The 13,674-nt window shown below is 47.8% G+C and overlaps 1 protein-coding gene across 6 annotated transcripts; it reads right to left on the bottom strand.

Annotated features, from left to right (window-relative positions):
* Nucleotides 1-6,672: 6,672 nt before the first annotated feature.
* On the bottom strand, nucleotides 6,673-13,468 carry MANBAL (mannosidase beta like). Of its 6 annotated transcripts, none has more exons than XM_056353589.1 (5): nucleotides 13,399-13,468; nucleotides 11,439-11,478; nucleotides 10,005-10,087; nucleotides 9,461-9,655; nucleotides 6,673-6,883 (listed from the first exon to the last, which is right to left on the bottom strand). In XM_056353589.1, exons 4-5 carry the CDS (start codon nucleotides 9,608-9,610, stop codon nucleotides 6,776-6,778), a joined length of 258 nt encoding a protein of 85 aa, XP_056209564.1. In that variant the 5' UTR covers nucleotides 9,611-9,655; nucleotides 10,005-10,087; nucleotides 11,439-11,478; nucleotides 13,399-13,468; the 3' UTR covers nucleotides 6,673-6,775. The 6 variants fall into 6 exon arrangements, with proteins under 6 accessions (XP_056209564.1, XP_056209566.1, XP_056209565.1 ...); XM_056353591.1 differs by lacking the exon at nucleotides 13,399-13,468 and adding an exon at nucleotides 13,005-13,307; XM_056353590.1 differs by lacking the exon at nucleotides 13,399-13,468 and adding an exon at nucleotides 12,668-12,985.
* Nucleotides 13,469-13,674: the final 206 nt, after the last annotated feature.

Raw genomic sequence — 13,674 nt, 5'->3', positions numbered from 1 at the left:
GGGCGGGGCGAGGAGGGGGGGAACCACTGACTTGGTGATGTGCAAATGTTTGATAAGGAGGCTCGAAGTTCACCAGCTGTGGGGGAAAATTACTTGCATGTTCGATAGAGGCACAACATTTCCCGTCAGGTTTCTGACTGATAAAATATGACGTTTTGATGCCGTCTGAATTAGCTATCTTGGAATAGCTCATTTGGGCAAAAATCCGACACTTTCTGCTTCTTACCTCAGCTCAGTGGAAAAGCCATACACAAAATGTTAGCATTTCCCAGCGGTGGAAATTTGGCTCTTTGGCCAATCTCAGTATCAATAGAAAAGAACAGTTCAGAAAAGCCCACGGAAACTTGTCCAGGTGAGATTTATTGCCCTTGTTCCAGCTTGCTTTGCTAACAGAGCAGCAGGGGGATGGCTGGCTAGCGCAAAGCTCTGGTAGCCACATCCAGGCGACCCTGCCCTGGGGGCTGTGGCATCCCCTGGGCACAGAGAAGTCCCAGGCAGTCTCCCTGCCAGCACCCGGCTGCTCAGCGGCCCGCAAGCGGCTGCAGCCTGCGTCAAACGGAACCGGAGCAGACACAAGGGTGTTTCCCCTTAATCATCCAGCCTTGGTCCTTCCAGCGAGGGACGGGCTAGGGAGGCCAAAGTCTGAATCTGAAAAATTTAAACCATATGACGTTTGGATCCATGCTCAGTTTAAAGTGAGCTAAATCGGGGAGGAGGGAGGGAGCAGAAATGCAGCTTCTCCCCTTCTCTCAAAAACTGCTCCCTCGGCGATTCCCTTCACCACAGAGGCCTCACGCTTGGGGACATTGCTTCAGCCACCCAAAGGAGCTGCCACAGCATCACAAGTTGCTGCTTTGTGGGGACCACAGCCACGAGGACCCTCTCCTGCGCAGATCCCAGCAGCCACGGTCCAGTTGGCCCCCCCCAGCACGCGCCGATGTGCAAGAGCTGCCCCAGGGAGCTGGAGGGACACGACCCTGCAAGCCCCACGCCGGCAGCACCGCTCCAGCACGGCTCCTGCCCGCGCTGCCAGAGCAGAGGCACAAATAACAGCGGGAAGTGTCTGGAGCCGGTTCCCTGAGCGGAAGGAGCGGCTTTGCCCTGCGAGAGCTCGCTGGTGCCTGTCGCACTCTGGACTCTGCCTTCTGGCCGAGGTGAATGGCGAGCTCGGGATGGCTTTTGCAGAAGCAGCAGCCAAGGGGAAGGCAGTAGGAACCAGCCTTGGAGCCAGGGACACTGAGGCTGTAGCCTCAGCTTGGGCAAAATATGAGATGTGTCAAGCCGGAGCTGATGCCTTCTGTGGCCCCAGTCCATGAACTGGGACTGGCTGAACCTGACACTTCCGGGGCAGCAGCTCAGAGGCTTGGACAGCCTTCTGGCAAGAAACACGGGGATGGTCCAGAGTGCAGGTTTCACAAACAAGGAAGGCTGCGTTTAGCGTGTAAACAGGACTTCCAGTAGAGTACAGTACTAGGGACACAGCTCCTTGCCTAGAGCCAAAGACAGGAAGAAATGCGAGCCCCTCAACCCGCTCCACCCACAGCATCCCCCATTTGGCACGCCGAGCTCTTCAAGTGCGACAAGAGACCTCAGCCAGGCAACAAGTATTTTTAAAAAGCAAAGCAGATGTGATCCAAAGCAGGTTTACCTTGTACCTACCAGCCAAGAAGGCTGGACTCAAGCCACGGAGGAACCTGCCAGCCTCTCTGCTCCAACCACCCGCTCTGTGTTGCTGCGGTCCTCAGCAGGACCACGGCTTCCCGGTGTGTGGCTGCTCACGCCTCCAGCAAGCAGGGTGCGAGGAGCATCAAAGCCACACCGGGGCCTCCAGGCACTAAATGAAACCAGGGAAGCTGGAGGAGAGAAGCAAGCACTGCAAGAGGTTTGGGATTGCGCAAGACATATCTGTGTGTGCTGGCGAGGAGCAGGATCTGAATGGGCGGTGTGAAGCATGCACAGCACCACAGCACTCACTTATCACAAGAGCTCAGAAGCACAGTATTTGATCGTTTTAACTCCTCGTGGCTCAGGCGTAGGCTGATGTGCATGGCACAGCTTCCTGGTATACCTGGGGCTCCCAAAGAGGAGAGCTGTCCTTCCCCAGCAGTTACATCTGCTGGTTGAAAAAATCATCAGGGAAGAGAAACATGCTGAAGGGGCTGATTACAAGGGGACACCTTTCTCCATCCTGGATGCTTCTCCATGCGTTCTTAATTTGTATCAGTCCTTGTAACAGCAGGTGATACCCACTGTCTGTCACTGGCATGTAAGATTTGGCTACAAGGACAGAGGAACTGCACTGGGCATGAGCCTACATGGTGGAAGCAACAAGAGGGAGCATGGGGATGAATTACAGTGACAGAAAAGCCACAAACTGGGAAGAATCAACATGAAACGGGAAAATCGGCTGCATTTCAAGGGAGAGGCAGGAAGCGGAGTTCATTGCCCTGCAATTGCCAGCCCCAAGCTACTGCACACTGGCCAGATACCAAAAGCCAGAAAACATCCCCACAAACAACCGCTCAAAAGCCACAAACTACCAGAGAAGAAGAGCAGGATCTTGGACCTGCAGTAACTGCCAATTTAAGAATAAATGCAAACATTGATTACAGCCAGTTGTCACTTGCCAGAGAGAAAGGGAATGCTCCCCAGCTGAATCATCCCTTCTGGTTGGATGAGGAAGAGGAGGATGGTCAGATCCCTCCCCAGTGCCAAAGCTGGCAATCAACCTAATCACCAAACAGCCATGCTCTGTACTCCAGCACTCTCCATTCATCATACCATTTTCTCTCTGCAGTCAGTCTCTGATGCCTCATGAGATTAACAAACAAACAACTCAATCAATACAGTCATCTCAATCCCTGCAGGCCACAGGCTGTGAACAACATTAACTTCTGCCTGAAAGAAGTATCAGCATGTAAGAGTGGCTCCCAGGAGAGAAGTCCAGCACCCCAGCTCTCAGCTGCCCCAAAATTAACACACGCGCACAGGGGAACAGTTCAGCAGTGCCCTGGGAAAGATACCGAGCAGGTCCTCCCTCCTACAGCTTCCTTATTTTCTCCTCGAGCATCATCAGATCCAGCCCTGACCCTCCCTAAAATCCAGGCACTGAAGGAGTATTTTCAAACTCTTCAAGACAGGCTGGGAAATAATCTTAGCTTATTGACTCTACGAGGGGGCTGCTCTGCAAACATTCCGCTTCAAAGATGGCCTCGGGCTCTTCAGTTCCTGTCAGTAGGGAACCTCACAGAATCCCTCTGAAGCAGAGAGGAGTGTGTGTATGAGAATGAAAGTAAATTAGGTCTGAACAAGATTAACAGGGATTTAATTGAACTATGTGAACTGGAACTCGTCACGAGCTACTTATAAGCCGGTCTCAAGGGATTGTGCTGCTTGCACTGGAGGAGCACAAGGATGCATTGTGAGCGTTGGACAGCTCAAGGGGATGGTGATGGCCACAGCTCTCGAGATCAGTGTGGCCAGAGAGGCAGAGCTCCTTGAACACGATCAAAAACAAAGGAAGGAATTCTCTTGTTTCTTCAGAGCTGAGGTTTGGCCTGTTGAGGGAAAGGAACTTTGTAACATACATTAGCAGAGGAAACCCAGCCCTCAGCCCAGCTCCTGGGCTTTGGGTGGCAGAGCAAGGTGCTGCTCAGCGAGGTGCTGCCTACTGGCTGGTATCTGGAAGCAGACCTTTTAAAAACTCCCCTTCAATAAAATTGACTTAATGAGGTCTTCAGCTCCCTTTGGGATGTTAATTACAAAACAGCCTGGAGAAAAGGGCTAGGGAATTAAAGGAGTCACCACACTAGTCCTTCTGTCATTTTGGTTTTCTGGTGAGGGAACCAACAGATGCTTGCCAGAGCGTGGCTACCACCCTGGTCTTTCCGCAGCCAAGAAGAGGCACCAGACAGCTTCACACTCCAGCCATGTAAACCTGAGCTACAATCACACACCGAGGGGCTACTGAAAATCCCTATTACCAGTCTACTGAATCTCCACCTAATCCCTTGCTTGTATTATGAACAAATGATGCCTTATAACTGCTACCTTCATGGGGGCTCTCAAAGCCAAAATCTTTCTCAAAGAGGATAATTTAGTCATCGCACCATTTCCTCCTTCCTTCCAGGAAGGTGAAGCTGTACTGGGAGACAGTTTGCTACTTCCAAGTCGAACACAGATACAGATGCACATATGCCTGACAGTATAGCTAACCAATTTCTCACAGATTAAAGGATCTGAAAGGCTTTCCCTTAATGGATCATTTTTATGAATAGGATACTTATGCCCCTGTGCTCCTATAGTCTGAGAGTTCTGGCAGCTTTCACAATGAATGCATGGAAAGAGGCAGCGCAACTTTAAAAAGAGATTTCTTTTTAAACAAAGAGATTCTGATTATATTTATTACACGCTTCCAGAGAAACTACAATACACAGGATATTGGTAAACTCTAGAATCATACTATAAATTCAGCTAACACAAGCATTCGAATAGATATAAAGCTGTTACGAACAGACTGGGAAATTTATCTTAACCCCTCTTCCTCCCAACAAAAGCAAACCCCAATATTCAAGATTTCTACTTAGCAATGAGGAAGCCAGCCTGCAAACAGCTTAGACGTAGATGTTGATGTAGTAGCCTGCTACTTCAGGTAACAGCCACACAGTGCTCATTACTAACTGGTTCTCAGCTGTAGAAGCGCTTCTATGTTTTGGGTAATGTGTATGCTACTCTTTCAATAGTTGCAATTCTGCTGAAGCATTAAGCCCTCCTTTAGGTAACCTGCAGAAAGCCAGGGTTGTTAAGATAAAACAACCACCATCCTCATTTATTGAAATGGAAGAAGTGACCTGCAGTACCTATCCTGGGCGGTGGCAATGCTTTTCTTTTCTCTATAGATCACAGACAAGAACACAGGTCCGTAATGGAAACTTATAGCACAGTATTGTTGTTATTTGCGTGGGAAATTTTTGTAACGTTTCTTTGTACTGAGAACTCAAAGCAACTTCTATAGTGCTTGTGTCTCCTATGCTTTGTTCTGTCCTTCTAGTATTGCCTTTATGTAGCTCAAAAAAAAACAGTAAGAAAAAGAAAATGCTGAATTTAAAGCAGAACTCTAAGCTGGATTTTAAGCAGTGCAACCCGGTGGCAGCATTCTGGTTAACAGACACAGAGAGCCTGGAGCAGGGAAGCAGTGAGAGGTTAGGATCAAACTGGTACTGGGATTCATCTGTCTCGCCCACCAAAACCAACAGTGAGCACAGAACGCAGCCATTCTCAACACCAATGGTTTCTCTAAATGGTTACTCAACTCCTGCTAAAGAACACCCAGCACAACACTGCTACCATATCTGGGCTCACAAGGCATTTGTGAATTGAGGATGGGAGTCTGTGTATGCAAAAAGGATCACAGACTTGCAGCCCTGCCAGAGAGAACCCTTTCCTTCAAAGCCACTCTGAACCCTGGGTGCGCCTAAAAGAGCAGGTTCTCCTCCCATTGACTCATTCATGATCAAACAAACCAAGATGTGAGCTGGCACAGGGAAGCTCGAGCTGCCCTACAGAGACTCTGTGGCTACGTCACCACCTATCTCTTTCCAGTCCTGTCTAGCCGTATTTAAATCTAATACTAGATTGTCCTTGGAGCTGGAGAGCCAGAGCCTGAAGGAATGTAGTGTATGTATCTCTTGCCATACAGTCATGCTACACAGCCAGCCTGCCACCCCTTGAATCTTAAAATACCACATCTCCTCAGGCTGAGATCCTATTTAACTCCAGGAAGAATTCAGCAAGAGGAGATGCAGCAGCTATAGCAGGTAAGGTTGGGAGGCTGTGTGCAAATGCAGCAAACCCCAGCTGTGTCGAAACGGAGCGCACGGCTGGGACTCGTCCAGCTGACAGGAGGGTTCGTACAGCCAGGCAGTGCTGTCATACATGACCAACGCAGCACTCCGAGACTCTGCCTCAGAGCAGCTTTTCTCCAACATGCAGTACCTGGTCTTCCCAAGTTTCCAAGAACACCCCATTAGCACAGGCACTGAATTCTGTACCATCTAGAACCAAACTGTTCCCCGATTCTTGTAGTCATTGCAGTCCCTGCCACAGCCTCAAATCCCTGAAACATACTCACTTTCAAGGGTGGGAATAGAAATGGGAAAGTGCATGGGTGGGGAATAAGAAAGAGGCAGCGACGCTGGGGAAATGAAAGCTTTCATCTACAGCAGTCTGGTATGTGATGAGTTATTACCCAAAGAATTAAAGAATATGACAAAGACATTATTATTAAGCCATAAAATGCAGCTATGTATTTCAGACTAGATGACAACAGAGATGAATACAAAGCTGTGTAGCGTGGTATCCTTGATCCATTTGATCCCTCCGCCTTCAAAAAATACAACACAAACCGGTATCCAAAGTAGCAAACCCATGCTCCACCTTCCACAGGGACTTTCCTACCAATCCTAGCCAGCATGGAGGAGCTAGGACAACAGGCCTCTCCGCCTGTCAGAAATGACAGAAGTCACTTTAATGGTGACTGACACATTAATTATGTCAAATTAAGTCCTGGATATGTGAAGTCCTCTTTGCTTGTAAGAAATCTATGGCAGAACCCCACCCCTTCCACTCTTACAAGTTCCTTCTCCCTTGTCCACAAAAGGTAAAACATGGCAATGCCAGAAAACCATTTAATATAGATAGTTGCCTTTGATGTCACCTCTGAGGAAGCATGATTACAGATGACTATTCTGTCTTTTGAGGCTCATCACTCATGCCTTTATCGTTTCTTTTTGGTTTCCTTCTTGGGTTTCTTGCTTATCTGTGGAGCAGTTGCCTTTGGCTTCTTCACTGTCTCTGAATTCTTAGGCTCAAAACTGTCCGAGTCCTACAAGAATCAATTAAGAAACAGTCAGTAACTTTTTTTTTTACAATTTGCTGACAGCTCACTTTGAGCATTTGAGTATAAAGCCAAAGGAAGCAAGTGCTGGGTATCTCTGTTGGAACACCTCTATATCAAACCGAGTCCACATTTAATGAGACTCAAGCGGTACCATCTCTACTTCTTCTGCATGTGCTTTTTGATGAGTGTGAGTTTATGCACAGAAACAGCTTGTTACCAGAGAAGCCGTTAAAAGCTTAGGAGTCTAAAACAGGCTTTGGAGAAGAAAAACAAAACCAACTTTAAAGGCAAGAAGAAAACCAACACTAAATGAAAACTATTCAAATTAGGAAAAGGAGAAGATACCATATAATCACCAGTGTGCATGGAAACTTTCAGCAGGTATTTCTGCAAAGCGTTAATCATCATCATGTGCAAGAGAAAAAATATTCCCCAAAACAGTAGTAAGAATGTAAAGTTCAGAGCCTCTAAATGAAGCCTAAAATCCAGGGAGGGAATTGCAGGCAAAGCTTTCTTCACCTGGACTAACAAGGAATGCTTAGATATGCTGCTTGTTTCCTTCAGGGGAGATGACAGATAATATTTCAGCCATGGGAAATAAAGTCTAGTTATCTTGTAAAAACAGAAGGGAACAGCGCCAGTCTCATCTGAGAAAGCGCACACATGCAGATTGCCTCCTTTCATTAAATGCATTTGAGTATAAATATTGCTTTAGCATCTTGGTTTCTATCAGTCAGAGTGTGCCAACTGGAAAAGGACACACAAAAAATGGCTGAGCAAGACGTGCTAGTTTCAAGCTTCCAAGACAGCACTCCAGATAATGGAGGGGGAGGCGAGCATCTGACAGTATCCTTTTAATCAAAGAGCTTGGTTCAAACGTCTCTCAAGTTACTGGGCTATTACAGTTCACATCTGTGTGGCTTTCCAAGGAAGGAGACTTGGCTGACTTTCCAAAGGCTGCAGTCGGCGCACGGGGAGCTGGCAGGCTCGGGAGAAATGGAGCAACAGGCAGTTATTAGTCAGGGATGCAGTGCACTGCTGCTGGAAAGTGAACACTGCTGCCTTCTAATGTTCAAACCAAGGCAGACTTCAAAGCGTGAAGTCTCCAAGACAGAGGCTCCTCAAAACCCTACCCAGACTCAAGCATCATTCCCAAGATCTGGAGGGGTAGCTTCTGGCATTTACGGTCTTGTAAATTAGTCATATGGACAGTGGCTCAAGAGGACAGTATAGATACAGAGAAAATAAAAAGTAGAGCATGCAAACATCAAAGTGTGCTTACAAACTTGAACAGTGACAGGTCCTCGAGCCTTACTGTTTTAACTGGGGGCCTGGTCTTCAGTTTCTCACTTACAACTAAAACTTTCATTCTTTTCAGCTTTCAAGAACCAGGCTACTCAGTATTTCTCAAAAAAATTCTCAGGGGAAACCACGGCCTCTGGCAGACAGGTGCTGGTGGCTGCAGAATAATGGCGCGAGACTTGCAATGTCACTGCATCGTGACCGGCAGCCTTCATCTCCTTGCTGGGAACTGCAGCTTTTGTGGCAGGACTAGCAGGAGGGAGCATGTGCCCATGTCGGGACAGTGTCTTTAATCCAGTACATCAACACAACTTCACATCACACCAGCAGTTAAAGGTGAAAAAGTTGGGTCATGAACTGTATGTATCCCTCACACTGTACCTCACCCACAGACATTCCCTTCCCCAGACAGGCTGAAAATTTCCATGCTTCCTAGGGAACAAACATGGCAATAAAGACAGCCTGAAACCAAAACTTCCCATGCTGAGTTATTACTGAAAATATACCATACATATTTATACAAAATCTGTATCAAACCACCAAACCTGCAGCTTGATCACCAACACTGAAAATATCTGTCCCCAGCACGACAGGCATCATCAAGCATGTGGAACTCTTTTATCAGAAAAGCCAGGCTGAGCCAGGTCATCCCACTGTGGTCCAGTCCAGAGGAATCAGAGCCCTGTAGCTCACCGCAACCTTTCACTTCAACTCTCTCCTGTACTAACTGCATCAAAGGACCCTCCACTTGCTGGCACAGGATTGGGTGTCAGTACAGAAAACTGCCCCCCTCATGTTAGAAAATACTAGGAATTTCACCTGTATCTTGTTTCCAAAAATCACACATAAACTAGAGCCCAAAGTCGTTTCCTGAAAGGCAGGTCCTGCAAAGGGGACACCCTGCCTGGCAATTAATAAAGCAAATCAACAGCAGGATGACAATATGGGACTAAAGCCTTCTCATGTACAGTCAGGACCAGTGTGCACATTTAGCACATCTTGCCGGTGCTTCAGGTCACTTTTTTCACTGATATTCTGACAGACCCTGGCTCAGGTATTTGTTCCTGACTTTCTAATCCAAGGACAAATCACAAGACAAAAGCTGAAGGTGGGAAAGCTAGAAGGAAGGAAAGAGAGTGAACGATGAAACCGTAATCCCAGGGGAAAACCACTGTGTCTCCATTAGCTACTCAGAGTTACCGCCCATCCTAACTTCTATGACTCTACCCATCTCTAGCAATATTAAAGAACACTGCTTACTGTTTTATGGGACTTTGAAACTGGCAGGATTATGGCTAGCACACAGACAAGCTGGAAAATGGCTCCAAAGAAGAGTCCGTAGCGTAGAACATTCTCCATGAATGTAGGCTCAGGGATTTCAGGTGGGGAGAAATCCAGCTCAGCAGCCATCGTGAGCGCACCCTTCTTCTCTAACGCTCTCAAGAAGACTGGTTACTACAAGAAGGGGGGAAAAAAAAGCAATTATTTGCATCATGCTTTCTGGTATTCACTTTCCATTATCAAAAAATGAGACTACCTCATGCAGGTTTTTTGAAGATACCCTTGATCTACAGAACCAGTAACAAAAGAGGGAAATGAAAGTTGCATTTTATTTGGATGCTTGTCTTTTACTACCTGCCTACAAAAATATTACTCGAGCGCTAGTATTAGTCCATTTGCAGGTGAGGAGGAAAAAGATGAACAATATTCATGAAACAATGAGGGCAAAACTTAATAAGCAAGAATATACTTCTCCCTGAAGTCAATCAACCATGCAAGATTACTATTATTCACTTTCACTTACATTTTATATGTGGTCACAGCCTGGTTGTTTTAGATGGCGTACAAAACCAACTGCTACTTAGGTAAAGCACACAGAAGGCAGATCTGTTGAAGACAGAGGAATGAGTTACATGTTTGAAGTTAAGCGTGGCTTTAGTGGCTAGTTACATTAAGCCCATATACCTTGCAACGGTCACACAGGTAGTTTGTGGCAGAGTTAGATATTGATCTCCTGGGTCCCAGGCTAGCTTCTCAGCCGAGACCATCCTTTCTTCCTTCCTTTATCTTTCGCTAATGGAGTTGTCAATTCATTCTATGAATGACTAATGGCTTTCCACAACAGAGAACTCTCCTGCCAGAATTGCTGGAGTACGCCACAGAAGGTCCCAAAAGGGAAATTTAATTAGTCTGAGATGCCATCAGAACTCAGTTGTGATTACTGTCTCACTCAGTTTTCCAGACCTGTGTGAGCCTGGTGTGTACTTATTAAATCAGCACTACTTACTGATACTCACAATTATCTGTATTACTGAAGCTTGGGCGTGAGTGTGTGCTGCATGCATGTTTCAGCTGAATGGTAGTAATCTGCCTCCTAAAAATTACCTCCAAAGCAGGCTCTGTATTTCTCAGGCTAGGAGGAGATTTCTACAACCTGCAGATGTGACCCATTTCAGAAGGACAGAAAACTTAAAGAGTATAATTTCAGTAAAGTTATAGTTGATAAATTTGAGAATCAACCAACAATTCAATGCCAGTGCCTAAGAGGCAAATCTCATTTGGGGGCATACTAAAAGGAGTGGTATATAAATTACAAGAAATAGTAATAGTGTTTTTTTTTAATTCACCTGAAATACAGGATATTATTATGAATTTTAAAAGACAGGAAAAAATTCCCAACTGCACGGACTGCCAGGCACTGGAATGCACAGACTGTAGAATCCCTGTTACTGGTGATTCAGAAGAGCGTATCAGTTAAGTGTTCGCCTGGGATGGGGTGTGAGTATATATAATCCTGCCTTTGAATCAGGTGATAAGAATAGGTGACCTCTCGTGGTCCCTTCTGGGTCTGTACTTCAGTGAAAGAAATTTTTTTGTATTCCAATTACAATTCAAAAAGCAAAGGCTGCATGGGACCTGTACATGAAGGTCAAATACACACTGGGCCACTCAGACCCAGCAAGTCCCAACACAGACCCAAAGGCTGTACTGGACATACAATGGCGTCCACAAATCATGCATAAATGTGGGTCATCCCTAACTGCTTACAACGTTTAAACACCCTCTCCCCCAATCCACTAAGGCAGCAGTTCCTCAGCAAGAAACAGAATCATGCGAAACTTCACTCTTGAGTTTCATTTCATCTCAACTTAATTTAAAGGGATATCTTTTGAAAACATTATTCTTGCCCACGCCCTTCCTCAAACAGAGCAGGAGGGGATGTGGCTTCATTCCTCACCTGGAGTTTTTCGCAGGACTGATAATCCCGATTCATTCACCTGAAATACAACACACAAAAATAAACTAGAAAAGGAAATCAATAAAATGAAAGCAAAAAAATCTCCATCCTCATCTCCCACAAGTCTCCCCTCCTTTCCTTTTTCTACTTCGCTTCCCTTGAGGGTATTAGCAATGGTCTAACAAATCCCAGGTGACATGACCAGCATCAAGAACTCTCACACAGGCTGTCAGCAGCTGCCACTACCATTTTAAATGTTGCCCCATGAAATATGCTCAGAGAAGATCTGACATTATGCACCAGCTAGTCATAGTAGAGCATCCTTGCTGGCACAACAGCCACAGCAGGCAACCACATTTGGAGCATTAGTTTTCTAGCTATCAGTGGAGCTGAATGACTATTAGCAAAATTCCTCCCCGTTTTAAAAAACTCCAGTGGTTAACACAATGCCCAAACCTGCACAGGCAAGAAGGTTAAACCTTACACAAATGAGCAGGCCGAAGTGGAACACTGAGGAACCAGGGCTCAACATCAGGCACACAGCCTTCCGCACCGAGCACAAAACTTGGAAATTGAGCTTTCTCACCAAGAGCACTACCCCCTCACACTCTGCCTTGCAGCTAATCCTGCAGGTCCCTGGATGATAATGGAGTCTTCCTCTCTGTTCATGAGAAGCTAACAGCATCACCACCTCTTCCTTGGCTAACATCTTCTCCACAGGTTATCGAGCATCTTTTTCCTCAGACTGCCTCACCTATTAGCATGGCTACACTTAAAAGTAATTGTTCTTAAATTGCATTTAAAGATCAGTACTCCTATTTCAGATCCTGAGAGGAAGCTCCCCCTCCACCTTACTCATTTGGTCTAACAGCAGGTACTGCCTCTCCCCGCAAGCTTGGCCACCTCACTGGAACAGAGCAACAGAAACAGGTCACAAATACTTGCAGTGCACTACAGGAGTAGATTTTGACTATATTTAAAAACAGTCAGTCTTGCTTCCATTTGGGTTTCACAGCAAACTAGCTACTCCCACACAAAAGGACTTGTAGCAAAGCCAGAGCTGTACCACAGCACCAGCGAGGGGCTACTCAGGGCTCCAGGCTCATGCTTTTGCTCGGTGACACCACTGGAAGAGGATGCGGCTGTCACCCATAATATATATACATGATAAATGTGCAGGATCAGGGCCATAAATTAGCCATCTCAACTCAGCTAGGAGAGGCACAAACCTTTCTTTTTGCTGTCCTGTGCTGCTTCTCAGCTGGCATCTTCAAGCATGATACATACATAGCACTACATAAATAATTAGCTTAGGACAAAGCCACAGGAGCACTTCAAGTAATATGTATGAGCTTCCTCTTGGGGTGGAAATAAAGAGTACCAGTATTGGTGCAGAACATGAACGCTTCTGTCAAAGGATGAGGCAAAAAAATCCTCACACTAGATTTCTGAAATAACTTAGCAGGTGCTGGGATGGAGACTGGCCAATTCCTATTGGCTTCAGGAGGATCTGCATGTGCTTGGCACCGCTGAAAACATGACCATTAATGAGGCCGAGGAGCCCACCTGGAGGCTTACAGGCCCGGCGCCACGCAGCCGGGTCCCAGCCGTGCCCAGGGGTTGTAAGGAGAAGCAGCCGTGCAGCCCCAGAGCAGGGGACACCCAGAGCTCCTCCTTTCCGGAGAGGGCAGATCTGCACCGTTTCCTCCCGCCTGCAGCGGCCGCCAGCCCTGGCTGCAGCAGGCCGAGCGGGCCCTCAGGGAGCCGGCGAGGCTCCCCTGCGCCCCAGGCCCTCCCACCCGCTTCCCGGGGGGCCGGGGCGGTGCTAAGGCCACCGCCGCACCCCTCCCAACACGGCCCCTTCCAGCGGATCCCCGCGCCGCTCCGGACCCCTCCTGCTGCCCCCGACCCCCCCGGGAGCCCCCCCAGCCAGCCCCTCGCGGCCGCCCGGCCCGCTCACCGCCCCTCTCGGCTAGGCCGCGCCGCCCCGGAAGTGATTACCGCCCGGCAGGAAGTGCACCCCGCCCCGCCCCTAGCAACCGCCCAGGGCGCTGCGTTGCTAAGGGCGGCCGGCAGGCCGGTGGGGCCCAGCCGCCGGGTTCCTGCCGAAAGGCCCCTGAAGCCACTCGGCTTCTCGCTGGCGCGGGCCCCGCCCCGCCTGCGGGCCCCGGTGGGTGCCACCCCCCGGTGGGTGCCCAGGACCAGGCCTGGGTTGGCCCCTCGGGCAGCGAAGCCC

Source organism: Falco biarmicus, chromosome 10, assembly GCF_023638135.1.
Source record: "Falco biarmicus isolate bFalBia1 chromosome 10, bFalBia1.pri, whole genome shotgun sequence".
Classification (NCBI taxonomy): Eukaryota; Metazoa; Chordata; class Aves; order Falconiformes; family Falconidae; genus Falco; species Falco biarmicus.
Note: the sequence above shows the minus strand (reverse complement) of the source record. Positions and strands in the feature narration are given on the sequence as shown.